This window comes from Cryptotermes secundus, unplaced genomic scaffold, assembly GCF_002891405.2.
Source record: "Cryptotermes secundus unplaced genomic scaffold, Csec_1.0 scaffold407, whole genome shotgun sequence".
Lineage (NCBI taxonomy): Eukaryota > Metazoa > Arthropoda > Insecta > Blattodea > Kalotermitidae > Cryptotermes > Cryptotermes secundus.
This window is the reverse complement of record NW_019741981.1, coordinates 3,601,894-3,619,186: the sequence shown is the minus strand read 5'-3', so window position 1 is coordinate 3,619,186 and position 17,293 is coordinate 3,601,894. Positions and strand designations below refer to the sequence as shown.

The 17,293-nt window shown below is 40.1% G+C and overlaps 1 protein-coding gene across 1 annotated transcript in view; it reads right to left on the bottom strand.

The window, feature by feature from the left end:
• Positions 1 to 463: 463 nt before the first annotated feature.
• The window catches only part of LOC111872937 (zinc finger protein interacting with ribonucleoprotein K), a 486,178-nt gene continuing 469,348 nt past the window's right edge, over positions 464 to 17,293 (bottom strand). The window contains exons 9-10 of the mRNA XM_023867237.2: positions 8,021 to 8,104; positions 464 to 2,870 (exon numbers count right to left, since the gene is read on the bottom strand). Coding sequence (XP_023723005.1) covers positions 2,650 to 2,870; positions 8,021 to 8,104 — 305 coding nt within the window. The 3' untranslated portion in view covers positions 464 to 2,649. The remainder of the gene's footprint in view (positions 2,871 to 8,020; positions 8,105 to 17,293) is intronic.

The window sequence follows — 17,293 nt, the reverse complement described above, 5'->3', positions numbered from 1 at the left end:
TTTTTTTTTAAATGAAGTGTGATTTCGAATATTTCGAATATAAGCCGCACCCCAGTTTTCCTCTTGAATTTTTGGCAAAAAATGTGCGGCCTATACATGCGTAAATACGGTACTTCCAGGCTGGTTCTGGGTCACCAACGGGTAAGGACTGCTCTTTCTTACACTAAAATTCGTCTCTGTGTTTCAAGAATTGACTACAGATATTACGTTTCGTTGGACGTAAATATGTGTCACGAAGCTGTGAGTAAGGCAAGCAAGAATTAACTGAATAAAGTAGGCGCCCTCTGAAGGCGACCTGTGTTACTAAGAAGCAATACATTTGTGATGCATTCAAAGTAACCACTTTTTTTCTAATTCGCTTAGTGGGGGGTGGAGTCCAACTGGGTCCACTCGGCAAGGCGGCCACTGATTGGCCTATTGTAGCCTACCCAAGGTGATTATGATGATGGAAAATTTGGTGGAATGAAGATTGGCAGGGGAAACCGAAGTACTCGGAGAAAACCCACCCCAGCGCCACTTTATCGAAAATAACAACTTCATATGAAAGAGTGTTCTCTTGACACTGGATATTCCGAAGTTTTCTTTCATGTATACCTTTACAGGAGAAAACAGTTTTCGGTGACATACATGCGTTGTGCTGAATCATTAACCTGTGCATCCTACATGACCCCACCACTCCTTTTCTAATACCCCCGTTTTCATTACGATCGCTTTTGAACTAAGTAATCCATGCTAGACATACTGTTTATTTTAGCACTTAGCACTTAGGTGCTACCTTACCTTAATCATTACAGATAACCCTATTTAATGCCGTCATATAATCCTTTTTGTTTCATCTGCTTTGCTTTTGATGATGGTTCACCAGCCTCTCTTTACATGGAAGGCATCTTGGAGAATCATTAAAATGCCACACAGACTTATGAAAGAGCTTTGTTTTTCACACTTATGTACACGCTGTTCATCCCAGTCTGCAGTGTGGATGGCGTTAATGTCTTTATTGTTCTCCACATTTGAGTGTTAGTTCCCAAATACTAAACGTGGCACCTAAATATGTTCCAGCCCCAAAGTTTTACAGCTATTATATTAAGACTACACTACCCCCCACAGTTTTATCCTACATTGCTTCTGAAATTTTCGCTGTCTTCATCATATCTTGAAGGCACATTCTATGATACAGTTTCCTCAGGTATATATGTGTTTACGTACAATATACAGTCATGGTCACAATTATTTTTACGAGGATTTGTTAAAATCTTATAAAATTATAATTCCACTATTTGTATCCACTTTTCACCTCGAGAAATTAAGAAATAATATAATTTCAGATTCACGAACATTTCTATTGAAAATGTCGATGTTCTGTCCAAGGTCATGTATATGGAACTGTTAATAATTGCGGTATTATTTTGAAAATGATCAAAAAACACTGTTGAGTCAGCATTATAATTTCTTTCCTTTTATTTCTGCTACTATCACTCAATGCAATTGCCTCAATGATTGCATTGAGTGATCATACTTCCCTGTCCACAGTACTTGGAACTTGGTATTTTTCACACGAGTACCTATTCTTAATTAATTCTCACAAATTGTGTTAAAATATAGCACTGGCCTGACAATATAAGGAAGTTCTGTAGTACCCAAGTTCCTTAGTGTGGCAAAATTTGACATTTTCCGATTAGCCGGTCAGCTTCTATGAGCAGAACTGTTATTTCATTGTTACGTTGATGCAAAGGCTCATTGCCATTTAATTATATCAAACGTAGTTCTACAGATACGTGTAGAATAATCAAAGTTCTTCATCAGTTTACACTTTGTTTGATGCACTTTCCTTCTTATCTCGGAGTGCAAAATATATCTTGTTTCACGTCTCTACTCTGTAATTCATTAAGATGGGAGAGTTCAATTCTCTGCATTGTGATTACCTGATTTCATTTTGCACGATTCACCTAAACACTTCTGTGTTTTGGATTCAAAGAGATTTCTTCTCCTCGAAATATGACTTCACGCTCTTCATTGTGCACTTGAAAATGTGTGTGTTTAGGTTCCATACTGAAAATATTGTTCCTGTCCACTTGATTCAAAGGGGAGTTAGGTACAATTCATTCTTGAAACACACCGTGAGTTGTGCTTCTTATAATTTCTTGGTAGCAGTTTAGAAATATGTTCAATACTTCATTACAACGGGAGAATTTTGTGTGAAAAGTGCTTGACATTCATTGTTTTGGGGGCCAAAGCCACATTACAGATTTTCCTGATTATAGTATTTAAATAAAAAATGATCACTGCAAAAAGTGTTTGGCAATCTTCAGTATGACGACCGAAGTACACACCTCATACCTTATTAAAAGAGAAGGCACTTCCTCTGCATGGTTTTGCAGGCCTCACAGTTTGCAAGCTGTTACACGTGTTTCAAGTCACGTAAGGTCATGAAAATCGAGACTCTTCCTGTCAAAAGTAATGGACATTCTTCAATTTTGCAAGTCAATTCATGCGTTTCACGTGTTAATTGAAACAGACTATTCTTCTTGTGCTCGGTGTTGGATTTTCTTCAGTGCACAAGCCAAGCTACGTGCTTCAGTGGACAACCTCCACTGCGGACTGTACAAACCAAAGTTTTCCTCTGAGACGCCCTGCAACTGTCACTCCCGTCTACTCTGGGTGACTGTCCTCTTCATCCCTTTCTGTTCCTGTAGTACAGGACTCTTCGCTTCCAGAGTCCCCGCACGACCTCAGAGAGGATGGGGAGGACTCCTTGATGAGTGGGAGACCCTGGTTGGCCGTATAACAGGAGCCACAGAAACCATGTGCCACTTGGTTCGAGGAGGTGAGGTATACCTTCCCGCAACGGACACACTCTTCCTGGGGGTCACCTGCAGGACAGAGATTTCTTAATTAGGAATTAAATAGGCCATATTGTAGACTCCTGTTTTGAGGGAAGAGCTCATATTGCAAGCTTAAGAACAACATATCTGAATGGTAGATGAACCAAGCGGGGACCGGATGATACTACTTCAAGAGGAGAATTGTGGCTTACACAGAACCCCCCATATATTGTTAAGGAAGGGAAATGGAATTATAAAGCTTTTATTTATACAATTTTCTCAAATACACTTCATCCTGATCCTGAATAAATGACTGATAAAACTGATTCTTAACGTGATTTAACGACTCCGTTTCAACTCCAGAGGCTATATAGCGTGGAATAAAATGTTATGGCCAACATGAAAATGAGTAGTTAAGGAATAGGAGAAGGTACTCGTGGCCTATTTTAAGGTAATATCCCATCAGTCGGTTCGAAGAACGGAGGAAATCCACAGAAAACGCCAAGTAGGACAAGCGATAACTGGCTCGATATTTGAAGTGGTAAGTACAACGCGTTACCTACATTCTTTTCCCCTCGATATGAACCAATGTAATTGTTTTACAGAAAACAGAGGTTATGTTAGGAAAGTAGTAAAACTTTTCATTTAATTAAGAGGATCTTCTCAAAACGGTAAATAACTATAAGTAGTTCCCTGATGATTTTATGAGGAGACTTGAAAAATTTATGAGATACAGGTGATCAGATGACACATCTCCAAGGAATAACTTCCGCCCAAGGGTCTTGAGTTGGAGAACTTTAGCTGATGTTACACACTACATAAAGGGAGTCTTAGGGACTGGGGTCCGTGTTGACTGAAATTGAACGAATTCTTTAGAGCCCGGCAATTAAGCACAAACCATGAAAATGTATGGAGGTGTAAGTACAGCCTGATTTTTCTTGATCTCGGCAATAGATGGAGGCGAATTATGAGCTTCACACCCTGACCACTTTAACCTCGGGAAAGAGCTCACGATCCCCTTTGGATGGGAGACTGGGTGGGCCCCAGAGCCAATCTGGACGCTATGGAGTAGAGACAAATCTCTTGCCCCTACCGACAATTGAACTCCGGTCGTCCAGCCCGCAGCCCGTTGTTATACCGACCGAACCATTCCGGCTCCTTTGCTGGCGAGGACCGGCAGCAATTTACCAATTTGGAACAAATATTTCGACGCCGGAGATAATATCATATCTCTTTGAAAAAATAGGAGACTTCTTCCGTTAAGCTAGCTGCTCAAAGTGTGAAGCTCCCTTATAATTAACCTGTATAATTCTCAGGTCGCCGGTCACGGTAGCCGAGCGGTCTAAGGCATGCACTCTCTTCGCTCGCTCGGAAGCCGGGATCGTGGGTTCGAATCCCACTCAGGGCATGGATGTTTGTGTGCGTTTTTCTGTGTTTGTCTACAGGTAGAGGCCTTGGGACGAGCTGATCACCCGCCCAAGGAGTCCTACCGTATGTGTAAGATCTAGAAAAACCGAAGTGAACGGATTTAATGGAGGTAGGTCTAGGCCCACTGGGGCTGTAGTGCCAAGGAAAAAAGAATTCTCAGTTCGCTAGACAATTACAATTAACTAACAATCTTTATACGCAAATAATATGAAAAATTTATTTGTTTAAGCTGGCTTATAAACCGCAGAATACACGTTTCTCAAGTATCTGCAATTATTTCACTCTAAATTTATGACCCTTACACATTTAATTTAATGAATAGAAACAGAAAAAATTGAAATTAGATTCGATTATTTGTCAAACCCCTGGTCAAGGGAATAAAAACATGGTACATGTGAAGTCATCAGATTTCAATCATTGCAATTAAACCACGCAATGCTGCCTCTAAAATGCTGAGGCAATTTCAGGGGGAACTTGATTTGTCAGCAGTCATTTAATTCTTGCATGAGACTACAAAGGTTCGAGCATTCAACCTACCCTAGGGGAATGTAATTTCATGAATAAAATTCTTGGTTACAGAGGAAACCTAAGCAGTCCTCCTCAAAAATCGTATCATTGCTACGCCAACGAACCATCTAGTTAGACCACTGCTACGTCATTACGAAGAACAATGTCCTTTGATGGATCTCTCTCCTTCAACCATCTCTTTCGGTCACAATACTCTTTTAGATGCCGTAAAAGATAAAAATCTCATAGTGCCACTTTTCCAAATGAAATTACAGTAATTTGCACCACTGTCTCTTGGCTTTTTCGCTTTTGGCCAAATTAAATGACATTTCTACAAGGTTTTAGCTGGAAATGCCTGCACTTAAAGGCGAAATAAAAAATACGTTAACCACAGCTGATTGTCGGTCACAGTAGCCTGCAGCATGTCGGCGTCTGGCGTCCCGTGACCCGTTATTACTTAGGTCATAACAACAACAAAGCACCCTTCGGAATGTTGTCATTTCCTATATTTGGAAGGCATTCTAAGATTAGATGTTTTCGGTTTGCTATATTCACCCGCGCCACTGTGCCTTCAGATGACTGACTGGCCGAGTGCCTAGCAAACCAATAAACTCAATAAATAGCCGAACAACTTTATATAATGAAATAAGTAAATGACTGAACGAGAGACTCTCTGACTGAGATACTCGCTGAATGGGTGATTGTCTGACTGAGGGTCTGCCTGAATGAGAGATTGTCTGATAAAAATACCCACTGTGCATATCTGCACAAATTTAGCTAAGATAAAATCCAAAGGAAAGTATTTATTTAAAAATTAATGTAAATGGGAGACCAAAGTTGGGGGACACAATCCCCCTTCCAGATCTTAGCTAGAAACTAAAAAACAGAATGAGAAAATGGACTGAGAGCGGAAATAGTAATGGTGCAGTAGTTGTAGTGTCAGTAGTGATAGTAATAGTAACTGAACTGGTCACGGTAGCCGAGCTGTCTGAGGCATGTACTGTCTTCGCTCGCTTGGAAACCGAGATCGTGGGTTTGAATTCCACTCAGGGCATGGATGTTCAGTTGGTGTGTGTGTGTGTGCGTTTTTCTGTGTTTGTGTACAGGTAGAGGCCTTGCGACGAGCTGATCACCCGCCCAAGGAGTCCTACAGAATGTGTAAGATCTAGAAGAACCGAAGTGAACGGAGTTAATGGAGGTAGGTCTAGGCCCACTGGGGCTGTAGTGCCAAGGAAAGAAAAATTGTAACTGAACTAACATAAAGAGTTTAATTAGTTTGTACGTAGTATTTGTTTGTATGTATTGTAGTGTGTATGTCCGTATCTATTGAACCTGTGTACCACAAAAACCTGGTATTGTGTGGACAAAGTTCTGTGTTTGTGACTCAACTGAACTAAGTTCAACTCATTAAACTAAATTAATCTAAACGAAACTAAACTAAACTAAATTAAACTAAACTTAATTGAACTCAGCAACAAGTTGGTACATTACATGAAATGCAAATGTCACTGTTCTGTTTGAAACATTTTTCGATGCATAAACATTTAACTAAGTACACGCAAACTCTGACTGTGCAGTATGGTATATGTAGTGTCACGTTTGCTAGAATATATTTATGTTTGAATCTGTAACGACTGAATATTAAGGTCAATGCAGTCGTCATACCTCCTTCGGTATGGAAACTAGGCTACGAACTGGACAACCGATGAATCGAGGTTCAATTCCTGGAAGAAGTAAGATATTGCCTTTTTTTCCACAGTGTCCAAACCTGCTCTCGAATTCACGCAACGTCGTATTCAGTGGGTACTGGGGGGTTATTTCCTGCTGATGAAGAGGCCGGGTCATGAAGCCGACCATTTTTCTTCATCTAGTTTAGGGTTTATGAAAGCTTGAACTTACACCTCCATTCCGCCTGTGTTTTCATGGAATGGTTTTTATTTTACAGGTACAAATTAAACTTTGCTTTATTAGAATTGCTTATTTCACGACTATTTCAGTACCAAGCCTATGCAGTACAGGATGGTAGGACGACAGATAAATAGAAAATGGTTTGGAAGGAAATAGCCGTGGTCTACATAAGGTGCCACCCCAGAATTTTCCTAGAGGTAATGAGGGAAACTGCCCAAACTTTGGTCACTTTAGCTGCAGGCCCGGTCGAGATTCGAGCCAGTACACGTTTGGAACGTTACCTCTAGACCATCCTGTTCGGTTTGTTCGTTACCTCTATTCATAATTGGAACAATATGTACGTAGCCACTGTCCCCGCCTTCCGCCATGTTCTTCACTAATACGAGTGGAATGAAAAGTGTATGTGAAATATCTTTACAGATTCACTCGCAAATAAACCTCTAATAGACACTGTTTGAGTGCCGTCTGAGAGAGCAAACCCCAAATAAGGTTCTGAAAATTTTACACATCCAGCGTGGGCACCATTTGTCACAATTGCGATATCCAACCAATATTCAAGCTTAAGGCCGCGCCATAGCTCAAGCGGTTAGTCGCTGGATTCCCATCGCGTTGGTCTGGGTTCGTTCCCGGATCTATTCAAGTTGGATTTGTGGTGGACAACGTGGCGCTGGGGCTAGTTTTCTCCGAGTACTTCGGTTTCCCTTGCCAATCATCATTCCATCTAATTCTCCATCATCATAATCACCCGGGGCAGGTAGAATAGGCCAATCAGTGGCCGATGTGCCGAGTGGATCCAGCTGGACTCCACCCCCCATTAGCGAATTTAAAAATAATATTCAAGCTTTAATCATGTACGCTGCGTCTTATACTCGTCTAGGCTTACAACCTCCACTGGAGTGGGAGATGATAGGTAAAGGTTATGGTGGTGATGTTCCACTTGAATAGTATGACAATGGCCAGAAAATTTGAAAAAGACCATAGAAAACTCGAACTCAGAACTGGCTTGCCTGAATTTCGAATCTAGAACCTCTCGAATACAATTCCACAAGTTCACCCGTTCGCTGAAAATTAATACATCGAACAGTTACATATCCTCACGACAAAATTGTTGAACGTGATTTTATTTTTATCTCGGAACTTACCCCATGTGTATTCAGACGTGGCTCATGATAAAAATGTTTGCATCATGGCTCTTAGTTTTGGTTTGGAACTTACTTCCATGCGCCTTCTTACTTGTACACGGATGTAACTCACAATACAAGACTGTAGCCCTTACTTTTGACTTGGAACTTTTCCTCATGTTATGCAACTCGCAAGAGAGGTGATGAATATTTTTTTTTGGTCTTGGAACTTACCTTCATGCGTCTTCATATGTGCTCTCAGATTGCACGCCAGGGCAAACTTCTTGTGGCACAATTCACATGCGTGCGGCTTGTCTCCTGCAACAGACATTTCATATAAGGAACACGTAATCTCACTTGAAGACTCATCTTTTCGTTAACTTCAATGTCCTAGACAAGATAAAAAGCCTATGATGAGGCAGTCTTTGCAGGAAATTAATTAAAACTACCTACCAAACTAACTACTTACCTACCCACCCACTCACCCACCCACATATGGCCCTACAGCCCATTGTTGGACCTTGGCCGCTTTTTCTGTTTCTCAATCCTATATACAGTCGGGGGATCAGCCCGTCGCAACACGATTACTAATTAAAAGTAATGTGAAGTAAATCCGAGGAAAGATAAATGTTTGTCTAAGACGAGCCAATTTCAAGCTTTTGTCACTTTATTTACAGCCTCGTTGAAAAACCATACACAAAAAAGTAAATCCATATATAGTTTGTTGCTTATTTGGAAAGTATTGACAGCTAGGCAACCTAGACCTAATGTTAATTTTTCGTAAACACAACGCATAAGAGATAAATCCTCCGAGAAAATGTCACAGCTAAGATATTATTAAAGCGTAAGGAGAAACAGCTCAACAGCGCAGATCCTTAAACCAGGATATAAAAGGGCAAAACTTCACTACCCGGGCCTCTAAGGACGGCAAAATCACCCCAATCACCCGTTGCTAGGAGAGGCATGAGGACACGAACCTTAGCGGTGCAAGATTTTAAATAGTATAAAGAATGTTAATAATTTTTAACTCAACCATATTGTATCTTAATTAAAACCTTTATATAAAACTTTCATTCAATTTGATGTATTATGATCAATGTAATAGTAGCTTTCTCAACATGTCGTTATGCCTTCTGAAGATGGTCATTAACTGACCGAAACACGTAAAGGCATTCATATACACATATATATTTGAGTCACACTGGACGGTGTTGTCAAATAATTCTACAATATTTAACTATTGAGACGGACCAGAATGAATAAAGTTAAAAGATTATAGTTATTTGGGGCTTTCATTTTGCTTTAGTGGGGGTTCCTTTGTGTTTTTACGATGCGTGTATAATCCTGTAAGTGCAATTTCAGTAGAATTTCTTACATGTTTTTCTCATTTTAATCTGGATAGTAATGTACTAGTATGTGTATTGATTATTAATCTTCTTTGTCAACGCCGTGGAATTAGATTACAAAACTGAAGCCGGAATATCTGAAGAAAATATTCCACTTGGACGACACACGCGAGAATAGTGAGTTATTTAAGTGTCGCCCCTTCCAGTTCCTTCACACGCTATACACATTTGTTGACTCCTTGAACAGCTATCAGTTTCTGAAGCACAATTCTGCTCCATGTAGATATATAGCTGGTTGAGTGTATTTAAAACAAATATATTTGACAACATTGTTCTCTCTAGTGACACAAATTTGAATGAGTCGCTCTGTACATCTCTTCCAGATCGGAACACAAAACACAAATGACTGGCCCCACTCATAATGGTGTAGTGGTTAGCGTTCCTGTTTCTTATTCTGCAGGTCTCGAGTTCAGTTCTCAAACTTAATTCTGTCTATCTGGACTCACGTATTTCGTGGTTTTCCCAAACTCTTCCACATTAAGTCTGCTTGTGAAACAATGGCAAAACAGTTCTTAATTTTATGCGGAAGAGACACTTGTACCCGAGTCTCCTTCTCCAATGCTACTCATTCTTCTCAGCCAAGAATGGCGCGACGCTCTAGCAGCAATTGTCTTAATGATTTTTTTAAGGGACAGGCAGTTCAATGCAATAGCCTTCCGAATAAGAACAGCGTTACGCCATGCGTTTCTCTGCCGTTTTTCTTTTCCATCTGTTGATTGAAGGATTGAAGGGAAAATATAAACGTAGTCGGAGCTACGAGTTCTTATTTCTAAAAGGGCAGTGAAGACACGGGCATTCCTTTGTTATTGTTTCTCATACTTTGACAAATGCGCATTTTAGCTTCAGCTTTTTATTACTGATGCTCAGTCTGCTGGAGAAGGAAGCAGAGTCCTACTTCTTTCCTTCAGTTGTTTGCCTCATTGAGGTGAACATAGCTACTATGTCGTAGCAACAATAGATGGATAGTTCTGTGTTCTATAGATTAAATTATGAATTCACATTGGCTACATGTCAGACGCACAAACAAAAGAGCCCTTAAAACATGAAGGCTTGAAGCTATATTCTTGCAAGGAAAAGAACATCGTATCTGCTTGTTTCAAAACAGGATGAACGTGGGAAGGGTAAAGCACATCTGCCTCATAGGATGGAATGGTTCTTTTTCTTCTGGAAGTCTGTCTGGGGAAATGTTCTGCCATTTCCTTTTGCTTTTTTTATTTAAAAAGCAAGACAGACATAAAGGAATGGTTGTGACATATCTGTGTTTCTGAAATGATAAAATAAGTAAACCTAACATATCAGCTCATTATTTTGGTTTATTGAACCCTATTACGAGAAGAATCATGACCTTTGTCATCGAGGATAAAGCCGCTTAAAGAAGCAGTTCAAAATAGCAATTCTTACGAGAAATATTATATAATATACAAGGTCATTTACGAATTATGTTAAAAAATATTCGTTTACAGAAGCTGAACAAATATGGCGTCTTTGACCATTCAATGAATTCAGACTTCAGGTGGACATGCGTGCAGTAGACACTATATAGATTCGCTCCCCAATCTATGTACTTTTTTTTCAAATAAGTTGCAGATATATTACAGTTAGATATACGGGTAGAAACTGGTTTGATGTCGAGCACGCGATTTGGTGTGTGAATGGCAAATATATTTAGTTTTATATAACGTAGGCCTACATAATACTTGAAACAATTCCTGTCTTGGAAATAGGGGGCTATAAAATATTAGGGTGTGTACTGAAATTAGAATATAAAACTAGTTTTAGCACACAGGTTTCTTGTTTCAGGGTCAAGACCAGTAGCTCCATCATCCATGACGGAATGTAATTGATGTTTTGGCATTACATTTGTCATTTTCAAAATAGGCTGGCGAGAATAAAGTAAGTCGCAGGAAGGGGAATATTGCTTAAAAATAGTTTATGCAAAACAGTGAAAATATAAGGAATTGCGTATTTCCTACCGATGTTCTGAGCTGTGATATCACTGCCCCATAAGAATAAGGAAAATGTTATTAAAATGGACCTTACAGAAAGAAAAAGCTGAGTGGAAGGTCTGCATTCATCTGATTCAGAGATGGCAATGAGATTCAGGTTTCACGAAACATTTACAGTTTTCTGGTTGAGCAATTATCAGTTTCGAAAGATTAACCCTGCACCACGGAGAGATTTAAATAGCTAAGTCAATAGGATATCACGTTCCTTTAACAGCTGATTAATCAATGTGTGAAGAAAGGTTCGTTGATACCACAGAACCGACAGTTCATGGCGAAGGAATGGAGATAAACTGAATAACGTAAAGCACCGAACTGTAGAACGTTTTCGGAAAAAAGGAATAGGCCTAATTGAAAGACAGAATGAAGGAATTTGATTTGTCTCATTCTGATCCGTCACACTAGCAATCACATTGATATCTTACAGTCCAGTTCACCACACTTCCGTCTTCACACGCCTTATATGTTTCGATTCAATAGAATCATCTTCAGAGGAGTACCAGTACGAGCAGGAAACACTGTCACATAAGATTTGACGTTATGTACTAAGGTTATAAATAGTGCTCACTGTATCACAATTTACCCTTTACATTCACGTTGACGTGTAGATTTACATAAGATGTTGTTTCGTTTAGGCGTCTTTTCTGGGTCTTTTCTGTCAGAGCAATGCTCAGTCCGTTAACGAGATTTGAACCCCGACAGGAACTGTGTGATATCTGTTAGCAGTGCCACTTTGATATTGTTTTCGGGGCCCATTCACCTTCCTGTAGTTTGGGTATCTGAATTCATTCGCAGGGGTAAGGCGACCAGAACATGGAGCTACGTATTTATATTAATTTAATGTGAAAATCTAGTGTGCTATACGCTTTCATGGCGAGGTGTTCAGTCGAGGGATCGAATCTGTTCGTATTTTGTCGCTCTTCTTTCAAACTATCTTTCTCTGCCTTATTTCATTATTCTGTTTTTTGTATCCTTCATAGTTTCTTTCGCCCATTAACGAGAAAACGGCCATAGTTAATGCAATATCAATTTCGAAGTACGTTAACTAAAACTTTATGACCCAGCAAAAGAAATATACTGGAGGGATTTCGCTCTATTGTCTCCTCAGAACTTTGTCCCTTTTGCAGCGTGTTTCTGTTGCGGAGGGCTGACGTATGAAACACAGATGGAACTGGAGAGAGAGATAGAGAAGAAAGAAAGAGATCGAAGCAGCAACATGTCAAGAATGTACCGACGCTCGATCCATCAGTGACGGCAGTGGGTAGGGGGGGATTATCCGAATTGACGGCATAGAATTCACCTGCTGCTACAGGTAGACCAGGGCTGTATCGCTGGGCTGCCTCGCGGGAACTTCTTGCAGGCATCCGTAACTTCAGATGCAGGGGCTATTGCATCAGCGAGGAGGCAATGCAAGATTCCCGAGATTGCGAGACCGATTTTGTATTGCAGAAATCTTCCTACTGTCTGTCAATACACGAAAGCAAATGCTGAGATTAGAAAGCTCCGTATCTTGGCGTCCATAACCACAACCAAAGTTCTCATAATGGATTACGTAGGACCTCTCTGCTGCCACTGATATATTTTAGGGGTTCAAATCTACAAAACTGCAAATTAAGATGCTGTGTATACGGGTGTGAAACTTGGTCGTTGATTCTAAGGAAAATAAACAGATTGCGGGGTTGTCTGTGAAGATTAACTGATGAGAATATTTATACTTAAGTAAGATGAGTATGAGGGGTGAGCCATAAAACTGGCCCTAGGACTGCGACTTTCAATGGTCTATTGTGTTTTATACCTAAGTAAGTCAGAAGAAATACGAAGCCGAAGAAAAATACGCATTTTGATGTTTCGTGTTCTTTTGCTTCAACTGATGTTGTTGGAGTTATTAAATTAAGAGAGATGGGATGGGCGAGACAAGCAGTACGCATGGGAGAAGAGTGTATCAAATTTCAGCCGGAAGAAGACTTTTCGGAAGACCTTGGCGTAAGCAGGAAAATAATATCAAAATTGAGATATTCTATCTTTTGGGACATAAATTCGCGTAGCCTGTTGAAAGTGAACCGACGTTTCGGAGGAACATTTAGCCTCTACCTTCAAAGTCGAACAATAACCCAAGCAAGAAATTAGTGTGAAAGCAGGTTGTAAGCTGATTTTTTCGATTCTAAAGAAGGGGGCGATATTTTTCTACGAAACATCAGTTGACTTTCAACGGACTACACGGCGTTGTATTCCAGGATATAGAACTCTTCTTAACCACCGGTGTGAAAACCTCAAATTATATATAACATAAAAATTTATTCTATATATTTGGGACTGGCTCAATATATGAGTCAATGGCTCTATTCCTTTAACACGGTGATTGGCCTTAAGTTAAAAAAAATTCGAATTTCTTGACCACCTCCAGGATAACTCTGTGTCAATGAGAGTGTTAGTTAACCAATTTTTTTTTGTTCCTGTAACGGACAGGGCTGTTGGTAGCCATCTATTGTCACAATTTGAGAAATCCTGGGACCAAAATCTTCTTTCCCATTAATGTGATGCATTTAGTTTGGCAGGCCTGGTCATCCCTGTACTAATGGCGGCATCTGAGGCACAATACTCGCCGGTATCCTCCATCTCGTGGTCCAACGAACTTGAGAATCTCTTGAGAGATTACAACCTTCTCCATATTCCGTAGCACAGAATTGTCCATTTTAGTCCACGCAGCCAGGCCGAGCACCTTCAAAACTGAAGAGCGGCAGAGACAATTAAATGCCTTAGAGAGGCAGGCAAGAAAGGATCAGGAGTCGCAGACTGCTCGGAGAGGGGAAACGATGAAATTTCGGTAGAAGCAAGAAGATAATTAACCGGTCAGGTTGGTTCGATGGAAGAGAAATGTAAGAAAACGAAAGGAATGGGTGAGAGGAGTTCAAGGTGGGGTGGGTTGATTTACGAAGGCGGTGTTTTACTGAACGAAGAGAGAGACAGACAAACCTGCAGTCCAAAAACGAGATCCCGTAATTCCCAACACAAGCCAAACACACACATAAAAAAAGACGAAGACAGAATAGAAGAGAAACGAGGAAGAAACAAAATCAGTAGCCATGAAAACGCAACACGACACAAAAATACAGCAAGGCTGACACGCTTAGATGAACTTGACTCCACCAAAGCTAAACTCCTGCAATCATTATCATAAAAACAACCAGGTAAAGGAATGTTTTTCCATAAAAAGAAGGCACTTATCTCTTATTTGAAACTGGTGATAGCCGCTATGGTTGTTTAGAAAGACGTGAATACAGAAGCAAATACATGCAAATACACAGTGGCGCCAAACGGCGAATAACCACCGTATTTCAGTTACTATGGCAATTGCTAGTGTAGTTAAAAATCAAAGAGTTTCGTTACACGGTTTCTGGAAGTGTCGAAGTCGCCATGATGAAATACAAACCTACTGTCTAATAAGCAGGTCCCTTAATAAACAAAAACACACTCCGTGGTTTTAGTCCGCAATCGCACTATACCGACCGAGAGACAGCCGCTTATCGGCGAAGTTAATAACATTCATAAACTATAATATGGCATAGACACAAGTATTTTAACCGTCATTGATTCTTGGCGTTATTCATAAAGTAAAAAATAAGTTACGCTGGGGGGGGGTCCTCTCTATTCGTCTGTCTGTCTGTCTAGCTGTGGTCTAGTATTAAGGCCTAAACCATTGGAGAGGTTTTCCTTAAATTAACCTTAAGTCAGATGCATCCAAATTAAGGTGTATTTGAGCCGCGCCATGGCTCAAGTGGTTAGTCGGTGGCTTCCCAACGCGGTGGCCCGGGTTCAAACCCAGATCTGGTCAAGTGGGATTTGTGGTAGTTAAAGTGGCGCTGGGGGAGGTATTCTCCGAGTACTTCAGTTTCCCTTGCCAATCTTCATTCCACCAAATTCTCCATCATCATAATCACCCGGAGCAGGTACAGTATGCCAATCAGTGGCCGCCGTGCCGAGTGGACCCAACTGGACACCACCCCCACTATGCGAATTAAAAAAAAAATAAGGTGCAGTTGAAAAGGTCACTCATGAACTTCCCCTTGCAGCCTACAAACGCGCCCCATCGATTTTGATGAAACCGGATACTGAAGTCTTTCAATGATTTGCATTTCGTTATATTCAAATTTATGTAAACTTAATAAGCTTTAAAGAACAGGGTTGATAATTTTATGTAAACACGGAAAACGCCATTCAAATCTTAGTTTGGAAGTGTGGGGGAAAGGTGATAAAATCCAGGCGAAAATAAAGACAGAATAGGGACCTATGATCAGGGAAATATTATTAATATTTTGTTTTTTAGTTATTTCTATATTTCCATGTACTTTTGCCAACTTTGTTATTGGCCTCTGTGCTGTTAAGTTTGCACGTAAATAAATACGAATTGAATTGAATTAATGTTATTATTATTATCATCATAATCATCATCATCATTGTTATTAATTTCAGGTTTTGGTTATATTTTCGTAAATTTTCTACAAAATTTAACCAATTAACTAATTAATTCTATGGCACAGGTTTCCCATGAGCTAACTAATTAACGTAGTACTTAATTAAGAATCTGACTGACTGAATAACGGACTAACTAATTGACAAAGCCCATGGTACATTATCTTTGTTGACAACTGACAGTTGGTCAAGCACCAAGATTTACAGAAATAAAGGCTAATTAACATGCTCACAAAATCCGTAACATGACTCCCAAAGAAGCATGAATCAAGTCCGCATTCTCATGTCCTGTTGCGTGTAATCAATCTTAATGTTATCCTTTCATCTACATCTGGATTTCTCTAGTGTCACTTTCTCTGAAATTTTCCGACTGCAAGTGCTCACTCCTTTCGCATATCGCATGCGCGTTACGTGTGGCGACCATCTCATCCGTGATTTAATGACTCCCAATAATGTAGTGAGTAAAGGGTTCGGATTATGAAACCCCTAATTATGCTGCTTTCTTCAAGTTTGTATTATTTTCTCTCTGCTAGGTCCAAATATTCACCTCAGCACCTTGTTCTGAATCATTCTAAATCTTTGTTATTTGTTCATGGCAAAGCAAAATGTCACAATAAAAAAAACTTATACAACCATAATTTTGCATAAGATTACAGGCACACAATTATTTACTATTCCGGAAATGCTGACCTTTTTCTCAAACTCCAGTCTTCGTCTGTCCTACAATGTTACTAATTTAAACATCAAATAATTTAATTCTATATTTTTTCTCTAATATTCATTTATAATTTACGCCACATTCTGGAAACAAACAGAAACAGCAATTAGGTACATATGTTCTTTTCACAACTTACTTTTAGATTATAAGACTTCTGAATGACATCATCATGTGCGAGCATGCATTGACAGCAATGTGCAACCCAGACAATTGTAAGCAGATGTGTAATATAAAATGTCTTTTGGCGTAGCTGTGCACTGGACCTGAAGAGTGCTATACCTGGGAGAAGTGCCTGCACTCTTGCTGTAAAACCTGTGCAACGCTTTTTATCAAGAGCAGCAGACCTAACCAATACTGAACGCTACTGAGCAAAATAGCTCAAGCGGCAGTTGGGAGATGCTCGGTTTTATTTCGGTCGGGACAAACTAAACCGAGTAAGGCTTTTGTGGTTTTCCTCACTCTCTCCAGGCATATGTTGGAATAATACCTTACATTACGACACGACCGCCTCCTTTCACATTGTTTCTTATTCATTATTCACTAATCATCCTGCCTCCTTAGTTAGTTAGTTATTAGAGAGGGTGGGTTTCCCCATGCACTTAGACCTGTAGTGGTCCATTGTGCTTCCTTCTATGATGTCTACCAGTCTCTATATCCTACCGGTATTGGTGCTTACCATCAGTCCTGCCCAGCCAGCGAGACCGGCTCTACTGACTGAGAAGTATCTATAATGCCTCCCCCACCTACCAGGGGTATTAGAGACTGCTGTTGGGCGGGAAATGTCCGTAATTTGGCTCAGTGACCTCCTTTAGAGATATGAGGTTCTTTTACATGCCGTAAAGCTATGACACGGGACCCACGGCTTAAAGTCCCTCCCGGAGGACTTGTTCCCTGAAATTTTCCGCCCTTA